General features: G+C 35.2%; 4 protein-coding genes across 5 annotated transcripts; 2 read left to right on the forward strand and 2 right to left on the reverse strand.

Moving 5' to 3' along the window:
- Window positions 1-4382: 4382 nt before the first annotated feature.
- LOC116014420 (protein ALP1-like) lies at window positions 4383-6059 on the reverse strand. Its single transcript, XM_031254475.1, has one exon. It carries the CDS (start codon window positions 5972-5974, stop codon window positions 4562-4564), a length of 1413 nt encoding a protein of 470 aa, XP_031110335.1. The 5' UTR covers window positions 5975-6059; the 3' UTR covers window positions 4383-4561.
- Window positions 6060-8547: 2488 nt separating this feature from the next.
- LOC116012099 lies at window positions 8548-10826 on the forward strand. Its single transcript, XM_031251567.1, has 5 exons — window positions 8548-8702; window positions 9621-9798; window positions 10025-10108; window positions 10187-10390; window positions 10494-10826. The coding sequence occupies exons 1-5, from the start codon at window positions 8661-8663 to the stop codon at window positions 10580-10582; spliced, it is 597 nt and encodes a 198-aa protein (XP_031107427.1). The 5' UTR covers window positions 8548-8660; the 3' UTR covers window positions 10583-10826.
- A 1619-nt stretch (window positions 10827-12445) lies between these two features.
- Window positions 12446-14473, reverse strand: LOC116014241 (glycylpeptide N-tetradecanoyltransferase 1-like). Its single transcript, XM_031254258.1, has 2 exons — window positions 14394-14473; window positions 12446-14164 (listed from the first exon to the last, which is right to left on the reverse strand). Exon 2 carries the CDS (start codon window positions 14109-14111, stop codon window positions 12807-12809), a length of 1305 nt encoding a protein of 434 aa, XP_031110118.1. The 5' UTR covers window positions 14112-14164; window positions 14394-14473; the 3' UTR covers window positions 12446-12806.
- A 779-nt stretch (window positions 14474-15252) lies between these two features.
- On the forward strand, window positions 15253-18403 carry LOC116013482 (eukaryotic initiation factor 4A-6-like). Of its 2 annotated transcripts, none has more exons than XM_031253264.1 (5): window positions 15253-15330; window positions 16417-16486; window positions 16567-16676; window positions 16872-17302; window positions 17529-18403. In XM_031253264.1, the coding sequence occupies exons 2-5, from the start codon at window positions 16419-16421 to the stop codon at window positions 18162-18164; spliced, it is 1245 nt and encodes a 414-aa protein (XP_031109124.1). In that variant the 5' UTR covers window positions 15253-15330; window positions 16417-16418; the 3' UTR covers window positions 18165-18403. The 2 variants fall into 2 exon arrangements, with proteins under 2 accessions (XP_031109124.1, XP_031109123.1); XM_031253263.1 differs by lacking the exon at window positions 15253-15330 and adding an exon at window positions 15598-15768.
- The last annotated feature ends 141 nt before the right edge of the window (window positions 18404-18544 follow it).

The following is an 18544-nucleotide window of genomic DNA, read 5'->3' on the forward strand; positions in this document are numbered from 1 at the left end:
TACCATTAGTAATTCTAGTCTAGAATTGTATTAGGAATAGGAACGTAGGGAAGAATATATTTTATTAGGAATTCTATTTTAGTTTACAATTGTATTAGGGGTAGGAATTGTATTACCATATTTTACAATATTACGCAAACCATAATATTATAGGTCTGTTTTGGCGGGAAGTTAAAACTGAGGATATTGTTTTTATTAATAGTATAGATTGCATTGCAGAGAAATATATATACTGAATTATTATCATTAGTAATTCTAGTCTAGAATTGTATTACGAATATGAACGTAGGGAATATTATATTTTATTAGGAATTCTATTTTAATTTACAATTGTATTAGGGATAGGAACTATATTACCATATTTTATAATATTACGTAAACCATAATATTATAGGTATGTTTTGGGCGAGAAGTTAAAACTGAGGATATTGTTTTTATTAATAGTATAGATAGTATAGATTGCATTGCAGAGAAATATATATACTGAATTATTACTATTAGTAATTCTAGTCTAGAATTGTATTACGAATACGAACGTAGGAAAGAATATATTTTATTAGGAATTCTATTTTAATTTACAATTGTATTAGGGATAGGAACTGTATTACCATATTTTATAATATTATGCAAACCATAATATTATAGGTCTGTTTTGGGCGGGAAGTTAAAACTGAGGATATTGTTTTTATTAATAGTATAGATTATTATTATTATTATACAAGAGCACTTTTCTTTTTCTTTTTTTTTTTTGGGAAAAACAAGAGCACTTTTCTATTCGTGTTTATTAAACAATATAATTTAAATTCTCACTTTAATCTTCTCCTACGGAATTACAATCTCTTTCTCCTTAATTCACTCTTTCCAACCAAACTCGCTATGACTCTGCGTCATTTCACCAATACATTAATAACTTTGTTTTACTAAAAGCATCTCCAATAGTTGTAGTTCTTGATGAGTTTTTACATGTGTGACTATATAAAAAATAAATAAATAGATGGGAGGGAAGGGAAAAAGTAAAAGAAACAAATCTGAAATGCAAAAAATAATAATAATAATAATAAATTAACACGCCCAATTGGGCACCTCAGTGTTGCTCACGCGAATGAGCAACACTGTCTGTTTGTTTTGGTGAGACGCACTTTTGGAAGAAAAAAAAAGTTGAGTCTTACTGTAACATCTTGTTTTCTTCTCGTTATCTCCCTCTTTCCTTCACATAAACATTGGAACCTTAAAAAACCAGCCAAAATCTCCTATTGAGATGCTCTAACAACCATAAAACTCAATTCTTATTATATAAAATCGACTTTGTTACGAACACTATGATACAAATATTTTGAGATATTATATTGGTCTGATTGTTGACTTTATAAATTAGTCTGATTTACTTAATACACACCTTCAAATAATTTTTTTGTTTAAAAAAAACAATAAAAATATGGTACAAGTGTTGGGTCAACCTTAATTAACAAGAAGCATCACTTTCCTCTTCATGTGAAAGTTAAAAGTACGAGATGCTTGTGGCAGTCAACCTTTGACCGGTTACTGTTCATAAAACGGCGTCCACTTTGAATGCCAGTCTCTGTCAACTGACCAATTAACGAGTACACGTAACATCTTTTGACTATTTACGTTGTTGGGATTATTTGGAAATAATTGTTAAGATGCGTGCGTCATCGTGATGCCATCATGACAGGTAATGAGGATTGTATCATCTTCTACTGTTACTCTTCTGCGGAGTAACTTCTAAGAAACACAAAAGCATTTTCCCACTTGCAGATCGAATCCATAGATTTCAGTCAGTAATCAAAGGATAATTGAATAATTAATTATGTCTTCTTTTTTCTTTACAAGACTCTAATAATTGATTGGATTTTGTAGAAAAATAGACACAAAAGTCACACAACAGATTGAAATTGAACTTAACAGTTTCAATTTATTATTTTAATTATTGAAAAATAAAAATAAATAGATTTCGAATTTTTATGTTGAATTTAGAATTATCAAAACGAAATAATTTGGCCCAGGTGAGTTACACTATGTTGGGTCAACAAAATATAGGTCGGTGATACGATCTCACATCGGTTCCATAAGAGATTGTGAAGTGGTACGTACTTAAGTTGGGGCCAAACTTCCACTCATAAGCTAGTTTTTGTGATGAGGTTAAATGTTTGGCTTGAGTGCTATATCATTTCATGCTTTCTGAGAGCGAGGTCGGAGTGGGGTGGAAAAAGGCTCAGAAGATTATGGGGTGGTACTTAAGTTGGGCCCAAAATTCCACCCATAAACTAGCTTAGCTACATACACACCGAAATAACACTAACTAATGACTTCTCGTATGGGAGAGCCACTACATGTCATTTGAGCACAAAGATTTATGTCATTTCACGTCATGAAAAAATGTTATTTCATGACCTTTTTCATCAACTGAGTATGTGGTATAAAATTTTTAGATTGAGCTGAAGAGAGTTGACCATACATACCAAAATTATTAATTATTTTGTAACATTAAAATAAAATAAGATAAAATGTATTAGGTGTCATAGTCAAGTTAGTCATAACCAAAGATTTCACAATCAAGCTAATCACTAAGGGGGTGTATTCAATCATGACTTTTGTAGATTTTTAAAAACTTTTAAAATGGTAGATTTTAATAAATTTTTATTGACTTTCATAGATACGTTCAAAACTTTTTAAAACTTTGTAAGACTCTATAAAAGTCTGTATAAAAAACTTGCATAAACTTTTATCAACTTTTTTATTTTAAAAAGTATGCAAAAGTCATTAAAATTCTAAATTAAATATATCCTTACAAACTTTCATAAGCAATTCATAACAATATTAAACACTAAAATTTATAGTTATAGAATTGTTCAAATAAAATATTTAAAAATATAATTACTTTTTCTTGAGAAATTATTATTTAAAAAATAATAATTACTAGTTGCATAAAATAAAAAAATAATAATATATATAATAATTATATTTGATATACTGCTAGGTATCAAGCAAAGAGCTATTATTTGCAATAACAATATGGGACTGCTAACAACAACAAGGTGATTCTCTTTCTAGCCTCAAATTGCTATTGCGAACAATAGTTCACTATTCGTAATAGCACGTTATTAAAAAGAAAAAAGAACAAATATATTACGAATAAACATATGAATATTATGAAACATATAGTAAAATTGACGGTGATAGATAAAAAAAATTTACTCTGTTCATGTATTTAGGAGAAAAAGTTTAGAAGCTAGGGATAAAAAGTTCATAGAAAAAAAAATAAAAACATACAAGCAACAATGAAATAAAAATAATATTATTTTGAATTTTTAGAGGAAGATTGTAAAGTTTAGGAGAGAGAAAAAATTGGTAGAGTTTAGGTATGTAGAAAATACAGGATAATGAAGAAAAAATAATTTATTGAATTTAGGTATAAGGTTTATAAAGTTTAAAATTTTAAATAAGGAGAAAAAATAGAGTTTAAATAGAGAGAGAGAGAAAAAAAAACCTTGAGTGTTGGTAGAAAGAAAATTTTGAAATCTTGAGGTTGGGGGTTGGATTTCAACTATTTATATCTGAAAAGGAAAAATATATAAAAGTCTATAGAAGTTCTAAAATTAAAAAGTCCTTACAAATTCATAACTTTTTGAATACCACGTGACTTTTAAAGATTCTTTAAAAGTTTTAATTGAATACCACATGACTTTTAAAAACTCTTTAAAAATCTTGATCGAATACCGCATAACTTTTAAATACTCTCTAAAAGTTTGAATTGAATACCTCCAAACTTTTAAAATTTATAAAAGTCTTTAAAATTCTATGAAAGTCATGATTGAATACACCCTAAGTAATTTTATTTTGTCTGATACTAAGAAGATTTTTTTGGTTCGCACCAGCTCCCTTTTTTTCTTCTTTCTTTCTTTCTTTTTCCAAAATGATAGAAAAGTACAAAATAATACTATCTCACTTGTTTCTATCTTCTCATCCAAGTCAAATCAAAAAACAAAAAAACAAAAAAAAAAAACAAAAACTCACAAAAATATCAGAGATACTCTAAGAAATGTCATTCAAAATTTACAAATGTATCCATGAATTTAACAACAGGAAAATATATTAACCTTGAAGTACATAGATAAACCTATATTAATTTGTTATTTTTTGTGACATGACTTACAATACAGGTATTGTAATTACAATATTGCCCTTTGTTGGGGAAAACACAAAATTGTATTGTAAATTCTAACAACTATTGACCCAGTTTAATAGTGAATAAACTATAAATATTAATTAAAAGACATATTATACTCGAAATTAATCATTATTATTGTTCGAATATAGAATATATCCATAAATCTAACAAGAGAAAAGCTGATTAACTTGGATCTGAGAAATAAACCTGTATTAACTATTTATTAATTCTGTAACATGAGTACATGGCTCTCCGATGCACATAAGTAAATTACAGTATTGGCCTTTATAGATTAAAAAAAAAAACACAAAATTGTATTGTAAATTCTAACAACTATTACAGTACTTGTGTTATTTTTTTTTTTGGTTGATTCTATAGAAACTTGGTGCCGGCGTGATGTTGGTGCAAGAGCTTGTGAGCAATTTGATCTCTAGCCTGCACTGCGGTGGCCGACCGGACTGGATTCTCCGGCGACATTTCGTCGTCGAAGAGATCAAACCTTAACGCCGGCTCCAATTCCTCCCCTCGCATTTCGCAAATGTTATGCAAAACGCAGCAGGCGCCGAGCACCACCGGCAAGTCCTGCAGCTTCACCTCCGTCCTCTTCTGGAGGCAGCTCCACCGCGCCTTGAGCCGCATAAACGCCTCCTTGGCCACCTTCTCCACCTCGCCGACTTTCTCGTTGAAGGCGTGCTGTGTCCACGTCAGATTTTGGTGCGTGTACGGAACAAGAGTCCAGTCTGTTAACGGATATCCGGAATTTCCGGCTACACAGGTGTCCTTGAGTAGGCCGCGATTTGAGCGCTGGAAGAGCGCGGATTTTTCTAGAACTTTGTCGTCGGACATGGATCCAGGCCAGCCGATGCAGACGTCGGTGAAGACGCCGTTGGAGTCGACGACGCCTTGGAGCGTGACGGAGTAGGAGGTCTTCTGGTTGCGCTCGGTGTGGCGTTTGTTGAAGTAGGCGGCGACCGAGGCTTTCGGCGCGATGATCGGGATGTGAGTGGTGTACATTGCGCCGCCGAGGTTGGGGATTCCGGAGAGGAGTTGGAAGGCGCGTTTGGTTTGGTTCATTTTGGAGTCGTCTGGCCATTGGAGGAATTTGGGCATGAGGACTCCTCGGATGGCGGTGGAGACCTCGAGGACGAGCTTGTGACACGTGGAGATCCCTAATCCGAACCGCTTCGATACTTCTCGGAGAGGTTCACCGGTTGCGAGGCGCCAAATGCAGACCGCCACCCTCTGCCGCACCGGAATCGCTTGCCGGAGCATCGTGTCCTTCTTCGTAACCACAGATTCCAACTCCTCGCAGATCATATCGAACGTCGCTTTGCTCATCCGAAACGCCTTCTTAAACTCCTCCTCCGGAAAATCCGGGCCGTTACACTGCTCCCACCACGCCTTCGATCGGTTCTTCACCCATAACCGCCGCTGATGCTGCCCCCCTCCCCCTCCCCCTCCTCCTCCTCCGCCGGCGGCGTAAGAATCCTCCGACGTACTAACAACATCCACAGACTCCCGACCGCGCTTCCCATTCCCCTTCTCCTCCGCCGCCGCCGCCTGCGGCGGCGGCGTCGCCGTCATCGGGGGCTCCCTATCCGCCGGAAGAAACTTATTCAGAATCTCCTCCACCGACGAATCGGAATGATCATAGTAAGAATTATTATCATCCGTTCTCTGCTTCTTAACCGGCTGGGGAGCAAAATCAAAATCCTGGAAAAAACTCAACAGATTCGGCCAGGAACCGTCGTCTGAGCAGGGAAACGGAATCGAAGAAATTTCCATTAAATCGGAATCGGAGTATTCAAAGAAGCGATGAAATGAAACGAAAGAAATCGCATGTGAACACAGAAGAACTCTGAGCTCTGAAAAATGGAGGCTTTGACTATATATAAGGCATGAGAAGCGTACGTATGAAGACACGGACAGAGATAACGCTGGTGATGTGATTGGGACGCGGTCGAAAGGTGAGTGAGAGGAAGATTCTTGGACGGTGAGTTGGACTGTTTTAAGATAATGAGTTAAGGAAGAATGTTTTACGCGGTACAAGGTGGTCATATTTGGGAAATCTTGTAATACCGTAGAAGTTTCTTCATCAAATCTTTAACTCGCCAAAAAAGCTTCACCTCAACTCAACAGATTCTTTTATTCTCCTTTCGTTACAATTACACAAAATTTGCCCCCCTTCTTATCCCACATATAATTTTATTTTTTTTTTGGAAACATCCCACATATAAAATATGTACTTTATTATTGATACGATATCAATAATATCTGAACAAAATACATATTTAAATATATCAAATACTATTGATATTGATATCGATATCGATTTTAATTTTGATTTTGATATAGTCAAACATAAATGTATAATTACATACGATATACATAATTGTATAAAATATTATTATCATAACAAATTCAATTAAGTATTCAATAAAATTATATTTTAAATTTTTTAAAAATGTGTATTTAATTATATGAGGTTTTCTAGAAGCGAGAAATACTATGGCGGGTGTAATGAACTTTTTGACTCGTTTATGTATTTTTTAAAATTTTAAATTTAAATATAATTTAGTAATGTCATCAACTTAGATAAAATTAATTTCATGGTGTGCTTTGTTTCTCTTTGGTCGTCGTCAATAGTGTGAGGCAATAGAGTTAGTTAAGTCAACCAGCGTGTGATTCTCGATATGACTCATTGATTTCTTATGAAATGGCGCCCTCATTTTCCATCTAAAAAAGGAAATATAATTTTATTAACTATAAAGTACACTAGTGACACATTTTTATATGGAATTAATGGCGTACTTTTCTTTAATTTAAATAAATTTGATACAATATTAAGGTGTATTCAATAAGTATATATGAAACTTTGTGTTTGTTTAAATAATTTTTTTTAAGTGAAAAGCACAAGAAAGAAAATAAATGAAAATAAAGTATATTTACTTTGTAAATTTTAAAAATAATAAGCGAATAATGCAAAATGTGAAAATTGAATAATTGAAATAAATGTAGAGCTTGATTAATTCATTCTCAAACATATCATATACGGAGTACTTGACTCTTTTACAAGGTTTTGATTTGTTTAATTACAAAAGTAAAGTTGATCAATTTTAATCCATTGACAACTGTCTTTTTTTCTATTTTAGTTTTCAATCTCGGAATCAATTAGATTTAATACTTGGCATTTAAAATTTTGTTACTTTTAGTCATAGTTAGGTAGTAAATTTGTTATAAAACAAATGCAATCATAAAAAAACTAAAAAGAGTAAAGTAATAAGTTTGTTGGTCAATGCACTTTACCATTCTTATATGATTTGGCGTATTATTATACATGAGCATGGTTTATTCAATGCATACTTTTGAATAATGACTAACGATTTCTCTTGTCATAAAAAAAGTACTGATAGAGAATATTGCTCAAGTATACGTACCACATACTTGCTCGGTACCCGACTAAGTCACCACGAGGTATCAGTCTGACCTGAAATGACCTTATGCATGACCAGCCTAATCTCAATGCAAAGATCGAGCATGTGACTAATCAGCATATACGTACTCTTCGTCTTACCTTGAGATCGAAACCGACTTTGAGTGCTTGGGATGATTACCCCGAACGGGCCACTAAGAGAGATGAACCTTATTTCACGATTTTATCCCGACTACAGAGGGAACAGGAAAGTTAGGAGATTTAATTAGTAAAAAGATAGTCAAAAACTAAATCAGTAATTTCGCTAATTAATTATTTTTTGAGTACTACTGATTCTGTTACAATGTAGTATCTGTTCATAGCTACTTTCTCAACCTACTGAAGTTTTCATGTGGGGGTGTAAATCGGGTGACACTAGACTACAAGGTTTTGGCGGCAATTTATATCGTGGACCACGGTGCACAATGCATTGTGCACCCCGTACGGCCATACCAAAATGAGTTATGTGTATTATAGGTAATCGTTATGTGTATTCCAGGCAATCATTATGTGTATTATAGGTAACTGTTATGTGTATTCATGTTAGTAACACATGTTGTGATGTGTTTGTGCATTCGAATGTTAGGAGGATGAGTTCTGTGTATTTTGTGTCAATATTCTGTGTATTCCGGCCAAACATTCTGTATATTCTAGGCAAACGTTCTGTGTATTATAGATAATGATTGTGTGTATTATAGATAATGAATTCCATTGTGTCATTCGTGTCTGAGTCCGCGTTCACTTACATCAAAACGACGTCGTTTCGGACCAGGGTCCACAATGGGTCCACGATATAAAGATTGGTTTTAGCAGACAAATTAATTATTTTGTTAATTTTGTTTTGTCTTCAAATAGAAACAGTGGAAAAAGAAACCGGTGGTGTTCCTGGGCCGAGAAACGTGAGCCTCACAGGTGGTGAGCGACAGCCGAACATTTTCTTAAACCCGAAACAAAATTTCAGAAATAGAATCGAATTTCAGAAGACTGAGCTGATCTTCCATGGCTTCTCTGTTAAACCCGTCTCTCACTTCACCCAATAAGGTAAAAATCGTTATATGATAACCTAAGATCATATTCTGTGCGTGGGCTTCTACATATTCTTGCTTATCTGTGTATGTATTTTTGATGTTCGATTGCTCTCATCTGTGCTTATAGATGTTTTACTTACACTAGCAATCTTGGACTGTCCAGTTCAATTTTTGAATTCGTAGAGGAGAGGGGAAAACGTTGAAATTTTTGGTCTGTTCTTGCACAATCGCTAACCAGTACCTGAAATGGAGATTGGTTGTCTTCGTTGTCAGGAATTGTTATAATTAGAGGCAGTGCATAGAATGAGAGAATAATATTTTCAAAATTAATTTCATATGGAGGTGAAAGTCTTGCATTTGCTGATAATCAAGAGTTCCATTTTTCTGATATTTGTGTATGGAAGAGTGTCTGAACTGCTGAATGAGATAATGTGGAAGTACGATAGATATACGAAAAGAAACAAGTTGTTCAGGAGCTGAGCTATGAGCTATGAGCTATATACTGTTTTATTTATTGTAGAGTAACACTCATATCTAATGATATAGAAGTATATTTTGATTGCGGCCAATGTGTGGATTTGAATCTTTCCCGCTCAAAGACCACATTGAAATATGCGTTTGATATCAAATTCTCAATCAAAAGCTTAATCAATTAGTGAGGATACACATTTACTGAGTAATTTTATATTTGTCATCAACAAAAAGAAAGGAGTAAAAGGAAAAGAAAAATAGATTGTTCTTGTTACACAAATTAGATTTTGGCAAACAGGTAGCTCATTTATGGTTTTCATGAAACCAGTGTGATGTTTGACTGTTTGAGTAAAGCAAGAACATTGTTGTATATGTTTTTGCTTTTGACTGTTTTTATATCATGATATTCCTTTTTATTTTCCTCACACTGGGATCTCTTGCAAATTTTCGCTGTCCTCAGCTAAATGTTGGAAGCTTTAGAGCTTCATCCACACATATGGTTCAGATAAGGACTTTTCAGCTTGTTTCCCCAGCAGGCGGAAGGCGTGGAAATTCTTTATTGATGAAAGCCAAGTCATCTGCAGAAGCCGATATACTTGCTGATGATTCTGTTAGTGTTGGCGTCGATGATAAGAATGGTGATCTTCTCTTCCATCTCCAACTTTCACAAAACCTGTTTTGAGTTATTTGGACATTTTATTGTTCATCATATTTTTTCTGGTTCTTGTTCTCGTTTATCTTAACACATTTTACTGTTCTAGAATCTTGATGGTATAGTTGGCATTTAATTCATCATGGCAGAGACATTTAATCTTGACAGTATCTTTACTTCTCAACTGAAAATGTGCATCTGAATTAATGCAGATTATGGAGTTGTCAGTATGCACCATGTTGGAATCCTATGTGAAAATCTCGAGAGGTCATTGGACTTTTACCAGAACATTCTTGGTGAGTTGAACCGTAGTCTTGAGTTTATATTTTTACAAATCATGTATATACTCGGACTAACTATACGCTAATCATTAGGTCTTGAGATAAATGAGGCGAGGCCACACGACAAGTTACCCTATAGAGGTGCTTGGTTGTGGGTTGGTTCCGAGATGATACACCTGATGGAGCTTCCAAATCCCGATCCATTGACTGGTCGACCGGAACATGGAGGCAGGGATCGTCATGCTTGCATAGCAATCAGGGACGTTTCTAAGCTCAAAGTTATTCTCGACAAAGCTGGTAGTTTTGCTTTCCTATCGCATTCACTGAGACGATCCATCTTATGAGTTCTCGTTTAACTGGATTAGTATCATCTCCTTCACACTTCCCGTCTTTCTTTCAGGTATTCCCTACACCCTCAGTCGCTCCGGGAGGCCAGCGCTTTTTACACGAGATCCAGATGCCAATGCGCTAGAATTTACCCAGGTTTAACTTCAACGCCATGGTAGAATCTTCATTCTCATATTAATCAACAGTAGGAAGCTGTGTATACATCATTAGGAATATTCAGAGTCCACAAGTCTATTGTAAGCCAAAAGTGCATCCCTTTATATGCAACTTTTACAGAACAAATCTACTATACACTTGATGCTGTGCTATGCTATGCTATAATACTCATGATATGTAATTGAAAACAATGCTTATACCAATATACCATATACCATAGCAAGATAGATACATGGTACAATTTCATTTTTAGTATGTTATATATACATTCTAACTTGCAATACATTAAAAATGAACCTTCAGTATATTAATAATGAATTTGTTTCAAAATATAGTGAGCCAATTAAAAATAAACATGTAATATATTAAAAATGAACTTGTTTTACCTTGGTTTTATAATTTGTGGGATAATACCTTGGCCCATTTGGTGTTTGGTTTGTACGATGTAATGTTGTTTTGTTGGATGATGCTTTATAGAATGATAGAATATAGATGCCCAAAAAGTGGTGAATTTGTTTCCCTGTCAACTTATTGGTTACTTTTCATATTATCCTCAATTAACCATTCAGAAGGATAAATTACTGCAATAGTCCATTTATTATATTGGTTTGTCTAAATTTTTATCTATGTTAGTCTATCAAATAACTAAAATATGTATAAATTTGATAGTTAATGATATTGTTTGATAAAATTGGAAGTCGATAAACAATATGATGGAATCATTGTAGTTGATTTTTTTTTTTTTGAGGGGCATATAATATTTGATATCTCCACCATTGTAAGGCTAAGTAATGCAAATTTGACTCCAATGCTTGCAAAATTTACTCTTACTTGAAGGAAGGTCGGTTTGGCTAGTGTATGAGTTAACAGGTTCACTGATCTCTTTATTAAACGACAAGCTAGAAGATGAAAACATGTCATATTCATACTTTCAACTTAATAAAAGCATGAAAAGAAAAAAGAAATAAAAACAAAAAGCGCTGAGTCATATGGAAGGGGCTTGAGTGAAGTTCGGTTGAATTAGTCTCATCCGAAGATGTGAATATTAGTATAGTATGTTGACATGTGTTTAAATATTAAATGGTGGGAATGAGAATGAATTTATCCAAATGATAAACATGTGCTAGCTACTAATAGAAAATTATGAAAGTATATTGTAATCATCCCATGAATGATGCTTAATAACGAGAAGATAAGTACAATATCACTCCAATTTCTGAATGATGCAGTGGGAAAGAGGAAGGATTAAGTAAGATTCTGGGCATTTTGCAAAAGTCACGTTAATTCAATTCTGTGATCTTGAGATTGTGCCATGAAACAGATAAAATGCATCACGTTTAGTCCTTATGGCCAAATCTCTAGTAGAGAACAATTAAAATGCATCACATTTTCAATTCAAAGCCATATTGTCTTGAACATAGTTTTGAACAAGGACTAAATTGACAAAAATTGAAAATCGTGCACAAGGACTAAATTGACAAAAATTGAAAATCATGCACAAATGTAACAAAATAATTCTTATGTTTGAAGAGACATATATAAGCAAATATACATTCATCCCACAAGAATGCATCATTTGTTTAGTGTATCCAATGGAAAAGGCAACATCTTAGGGTGCATAAACAGAAAAATAGAACATGGTAAAGGATGATTGAGGATACGGGACAACTTAGGTTGGTTTACTTTCTTGAGGTCCTTTACGGTTTTGCCAGCTAGGATTATAAGATGGGAACTTACCCAGTGCATACTCTCACAGATAGGGCCGCGAGTTTCCCTCAACACTCAAACAAAAAAGATGCAAGAAAATTGGAAACCACTTAAACAGCATTGCATGGTGCAATCAGAACAAATCAAAGATAACATGCCAGCATTTGGTATAAAGCTCTAAAAGCAGCAAGATTTCAGTGTTGCAGATATGCAGTGCTAAAAACAGGCTATCCAACATCACAGTATTTAAAACGTAAAAAGGATAACAAAATGCGATGATTACATAATACTCTGGAGCACCTAGACTGAGCTCTGTATTCTGGAAAGTATTTCGGCTCAGCATTTAACGAAATGTAAAGTCATGCTGACTGCAAAATCTCCCGATAGGCCAAGGGCTAAGCACAGGTAGAATTGAAGTGGAAAGATTGCAGCCCAACAAATAACATTAGGGTGAAAGGATAGGTTTCTCAAAAATGGAATCTTGATAGAAATCATGTGTCGCCTATAGAAGCACGAGACCGAGTTCAGAAGGTTTAAGTGCCTGTCTAAACCGATAGTTGTACAGATAATAGAACAACTGCCCATCACCCGGTCCAAATTTCAGTTCCTTCAGAAAAGCCTCATTCTCCATGACATCCAAAGCATTAAACACATCGTAATCATTTAGCTTTGCTATGATAAGTGCATCGTTAATCAGTTGCAGCAATGGAGTCTTGGTTGAGACATAATAGAAGGTATAAGCTGCTCTCAAAGTAGAGTAATTTGGGTTGTGGAGAATGGATGAAGGAAGGGTGTAGAAGCTGAAAAAATCAGTGACCTCATGCGTCTCTGGGCTCTCCACCAAATAACAATCAACCACGTTGTCCCGAGGAAGCAACCAGTGCTCCACCTCCTCCTCGTCAAAATCTGGAGCCACATCATATCGGCTCAAGTAGTTCCTAAGAAGCAGTGCAATGGCAGGGACATCACGACGCTCCATTTTTCTCAGACCAGAGCTCGCTGTCGAGGTTGGCAACTTGTAGAGTTTAATCGCCCTGCTCATCGTCATCCTATCGCCCAATCGGGAAAACCCAACATCAATTAGCTTCTTTGGATTCAAAGTTCTATGCCAATACTGACAAGTAGACATTGGCGTTGGAAGAAGCACTCCGGCAGTATAAGCAGCATGCCATATGTTCTCCAAGTGAATCCTCCTAGTCACTTCTTTAATCATCACGGGAGCAAGTCTCTTCGATCTAAGTTTTTTGTGGACGCACAAAAAGTTAACCTCAGCCATCTTAAAAACCTGATCACGAACCCTCATTTTCACAGGAATGCCACTGATAAAAGCAACTAACTTCCCAGATCCCTTCACTCGAACTCCAATATGCCAATTACTAAAAAACCCGGGAGAGCACAAAGCCCATCGAAGAAACTCCTTTGAGTAATTAAACCTGAACATGTGATCATCATCCTCGACATAGTTATTAGTCAGTAAAGTATAGACCTCAGCACAGACCTCATCCAAGTTCATATCACACACTGTCCACTCATACGAACTCGGAAGATTATACGGCTCTTGTTTGACCTCAGAGATTGGTGTAGGCTCCTCAATAGAACCCTCAGGCACACTGGCATTCCCTACATCCTTAAATTGCCCAACTGGTTGGGTTTCCCAAAATTTGTGCTGTTGCCCCATGGGGTTCGAGTTCTGAAACTGCTGAACTAGATTTTCAAGAGTGTTTCTATAGTCCGAAACTGGGTTTTCATTAGAATCCCCATTAGGGTTTCCCTTATCGGATCCAGAACCAGTCCCCTTATCAGCCATTTCAAGCTAGCCAAGAAAATTCTGAACTTCTTCTCAATCTCTAAACTATAAACCTGAATTATCAAATTTTCACCTATTAACTGTCCGCTAGAGAAAATTAGAGGAACAAGTAAAGATCTAAATTCAAGCTACTTAACATTCATGATCAACAAATGACATCGAATCTTGATTTTGGAAGATGAAATTAAGCAAAAAAACAAATTTTAATCCTTCATATTACAAGAAACGACAGAGATTAAGAGCAAGATTTAACAAAAAACGTCGGGATATAATCATACTTACATTTGCATTCTGAAGCTCTGAACTGTGAGTGAGTGAGGCGTGAAGTGTACGCCGGACATTAGGGTTTTAGTTGACGGGCGATTTTTGTAGTTTGTTATTTGCAGTTATTTCCCTGTATTTTTATCATTCTTTAAATTGCCTCCTATGTTTCAATTATTTTTAGTGAACCCATTTATTTATTTATTTTTAGAAAAAAAAATATTAAGAATAAGGAATAAAGCTCAAATATGTCATCGAAATACACGCGAAATTATAATTGTACTATCTTCTCACTCAACTCAATTGTATTATCTTCTCACTCAACTCTCTTCATCTCCTTCTTCATCTGCCTTACTCTTCACCAAAACCAACTAATTTTGTTATTATCTTTAAAAATTATATAATAACTTGATTTACATAGTGCATTGTTGGGTGGAAGTTGGAACATAAAACATTATTCGTCATGTTAGAGCATGTATTGAACTTTAATTTATAGTTATAACATTTATTTATGTTTGGGTTATCTAGTTAATAGCATTATATGTATACATATATTAGTATTATGCCGGAAATATTGGCTATTTATTGGCATACTAATTTGTATTTATTTTATTTTGTTGGATTTAGATTTAGTTTCCAAATTGTATACTAAAATTAAAATAGTTAATTTTGAACATTACTTGAGGAATTGAGAAATCTTAGAAATTAAGAAAGTGCAAGAATTTAATTATTCTGATCCACTAGGACCTTGGTTTCTTGTCTTACAAGAATTAAGAATATCAATCATACATCAACCATGACAAGGATTGAAATCTAAACTCTATATAAAGAGATTGAAATACTCTCAAACCTTCAGAAAAATTTTGTTGTAACTCTCTTGGTTCAAGAAATCAAGAATTTGTCACGTCACTTTTTAATTTGAGCAACCAAACTCTTCTTCAGTGTATCTCTCTTGGAGGTAAGTTTTTTCGCTAGGCATAATTTATTTTTTCATGAGCATGTAGTAAATTCATAGATAAAATTTTGATTGTCAAAGATCGTATAGTTAAGTAATACGTGATTTTCAAGTTTGAATCTTAGTGAAAAAAATATGTTTGAACAGATATTATATCGTAAAAGGTTAAAAATATAATTTTAATTTAGAAGCAGCGGTAGTAGTGTGGGCGAGCACATAGGGTAGTCGAGCCCGGGGGGGTAAAATCGAGAAAGCAGTAAGTAGGGAGACGATTTCGCTTCGTGGAACCCTTACCGTAGTTTTCTCTCGCGCCTCACTCTCTTCTTCCTCAACTCCAAGGCTTAGATCCGAGGAGTTTGGGAAAACCCTAATTTCTCTCTCATCACACTTCTTTCGCTCTTTCACTTTCTCCCTCATCACTCCATTTCACTTCGTCTTCAGGTAACCACTATCTTTTTTATTTTTTTTTAAAATTTTTAAAAAAATTTTATTTGTGTTTCTGTATCCAATCATACACGTACTTACAGTATATGTACGCATACTTGTTCTTCCTTTCTGAATCAGCTTCTGTTTTGCTCATTTGTCTTTTTGGATGTCTTTCAATTTCGGTTTTTCTTCCTTTTTAGTGATTTTAACCTGTTATTTGATGCTTATCTTCTGTGTTTTTTCGCGCTTAGAATGGAAAATATTAATATATTTGGAGATTATATTAAACAATCAAGCTTTTTGTTGATTAGTTAAGATGGTTTCGGTTAGGTAAAATATTAATTTTCTTGAATGATATTGCAAGCAAAGGTAAAAAACTTTTGTTAAGCTTATGGTTGATGAAGTTTTAGATATTCATTTGAGTTGGAAATTTACAGTTACAATCATTATCTGCAAGTATAAAAAAGAAACCAGAGGTGTAAATGTTACATAGCAATGTGTAGCTGGTATTTCTTGTTTGTTTGCCCATGAACATTCCTTGATAATATGTATTTTGTATTTTGCTGTAGTGCTTCATCTATACATAAAATAGTTATTCTGTCTAGGTGCTTGCCGGCGTGGTTTTTTCTTTCTATCCTGATAGTGTTTTCAATGTTTTTTCAGTTATGGCAGGTGCAGCACCAGAGGGATCCCAGTTTGATGCTCGTCAATATGATGCCAAAATGCAGGAGTTGTAAGTACTATTCTCAGTTGTTACCTTTTACTAGATGGTTCTTTTATCCAATTTGTTATTCATTGTTTATGTGTCTGTAGGCTTACCGTTGAAGGGGGGCAAGAGTTCTTCACCTCTTATGAAGAAGTTCATGACAGTTTTGATGCCATGGGTTTAAAGGAGAACCTTCTCAGGGGAATTTATGCATATGGTAGATATATTTTCAGCCTGTTCTTTAACTCTCTATTATTACTAGTATTTACACTGAATTTTGCATTCCTGAATATGGTTTGTTAGATAGTGTTTTTAGTGAAGTTTATATATGGCATACATGGTGAATGTTTTCTCTGTGTTCCAACCCTAAATGATTGCATGATATAGTGCTACTTGTATTCTTAAAATATAGGTTTTGAAAAGCCCTCAGCAATTCAGCAAAGAGGTATTGTTCCATTCTGCAAAGGTCTCGATGTAATTCAGCAGGCCCAGTCTGGAACTGGGAAGACTGCTACTTTCTGCTCGGGTGTTCTTCAACAGCTCGACTATGAAACAGTGGAATGCCAAGCTCTGGTCTTGGCACCTACTCGTGAACTTGCGCAGCAGATTGAGAAGGTTATGCGGGCACTCGGAGACTATCTTGGTGTCAAGGTACATGCTTGTGTTGGAGGAACCAGTGTCCGTGAGGACCAACGCATTCTTTCCAGTGGAGTTCATGTAGTTGTCGGAACTCCTGGGCGTGTCTTTGACATGTTGCGTAGGCAGTCTCTTCGTCCCGATTACATTAAGATGTTTGTATTGGATGAGGCAGATGAAATGCTGTCAAGAGGATTCAAGGATCAGGTCTATCTTCTTCTTCTCTTGTCTTTCTTGACTGATGGTTCTCTATCTAGCGCTTGAATTATCTATGTATGATGGTACTCATCTTTATATTTCACATGTGCATATGATGATAGTATGATACTCATCTCAAACGGTCACTTAGCATTTAGTTGGAAGATTTTAACAGAACGACCGTGCATTAATTTATATTTGCCATTGTTCTAACAACAATATTGTTTTTGTGCAGATTTATGATATTTTCCAGCTTCTGCCTCCAAAAATTCAGGTTGGTGTCTTCTCAGCTACCATGCCTCCTGAGGCACTTGAGATAACAAGGAAATTCATGAACAAACCTGTGAGAATTCTTGTGAAGCGTGATGAGCTGACACTAGAGGGTATTAAGCAGTTCTATGTCAATGTCGACAAAGAAGAGTGGAAGCTTGAGACACTTTGTGATTTGTACGAAACCCTTGCCATTACACAGAGTGTGATTTTCGTGAATACCCGTCGTAAGGTTGACTGGCTAACTGACAAGATGAGAGGCCGAGACCATACAGTGTCAGCCACCCATGGTGACATGGACCAGAACACAAGGGACATTATTATGCGTGAATTCCGTTCTGGGTCCTCCCGTGTTCTCATCACCACTGATCTGTTGGCCAGAGGAATTGATGTTCAACAAGTATCCCTCGTCATTAACTATGATCTCCCTACTCAACCCGAGAACTACCTGCATCGTATTGGTCGTAGTGGAAGGTTTGGGAGGAAAGGTGTGGCAATCAACTTTGTAACAAAGGACGATGAGAGGATGCTTTTTGACATCCAGAAGTTCTACAACGTGATGGTCGAGGAGCTGCCAGCAAATGTTGCTGATCTCCTGTAACAAAGTTTTGTCACTACAAGGTCAAAAAACTAGTCTCTTCCTGCTTTCTGCTTTTCTTCTTTTCTGCAGTTCCCCTTAGTGTAGCAACCAACTCTATTGTCTAAAATTATGAAGCAATGTAATCCATCTGTGTATCTTATAAGTGGGGATCAATTTAGAAGATTTTGCATTTTGAGGTTTGTAACTGAAATGTTACCTTTTTAACCTAAGCTTGTTATTTTTGGTTATGTTTTGTCTTTTATTGCTTGTATGATGGAAGCAGTGTTTACTGGGAGCTAATATTTCAATTTTGTGATATTCTCAATTGTCCAATATGTGGTTGCAATACTTAAAACCATATTTACTGAAAATCATACAGAATCTTCATCAATAACAGGCTG

Source organism: Ipomoea triloba, chromosome 3 (genome assembly GCF_003576645.1).
Source record: "Ipomoea triloba cultivar NCNSP0323 chromosome 3, ASM357664v1".
Lineage (NCBI taxonomy): Eukaryota > Viridiplantae > Streptophyta > Magnoliopsida > Solanales > Convolvulaceae > Ipomoea > Ipomoea triloba.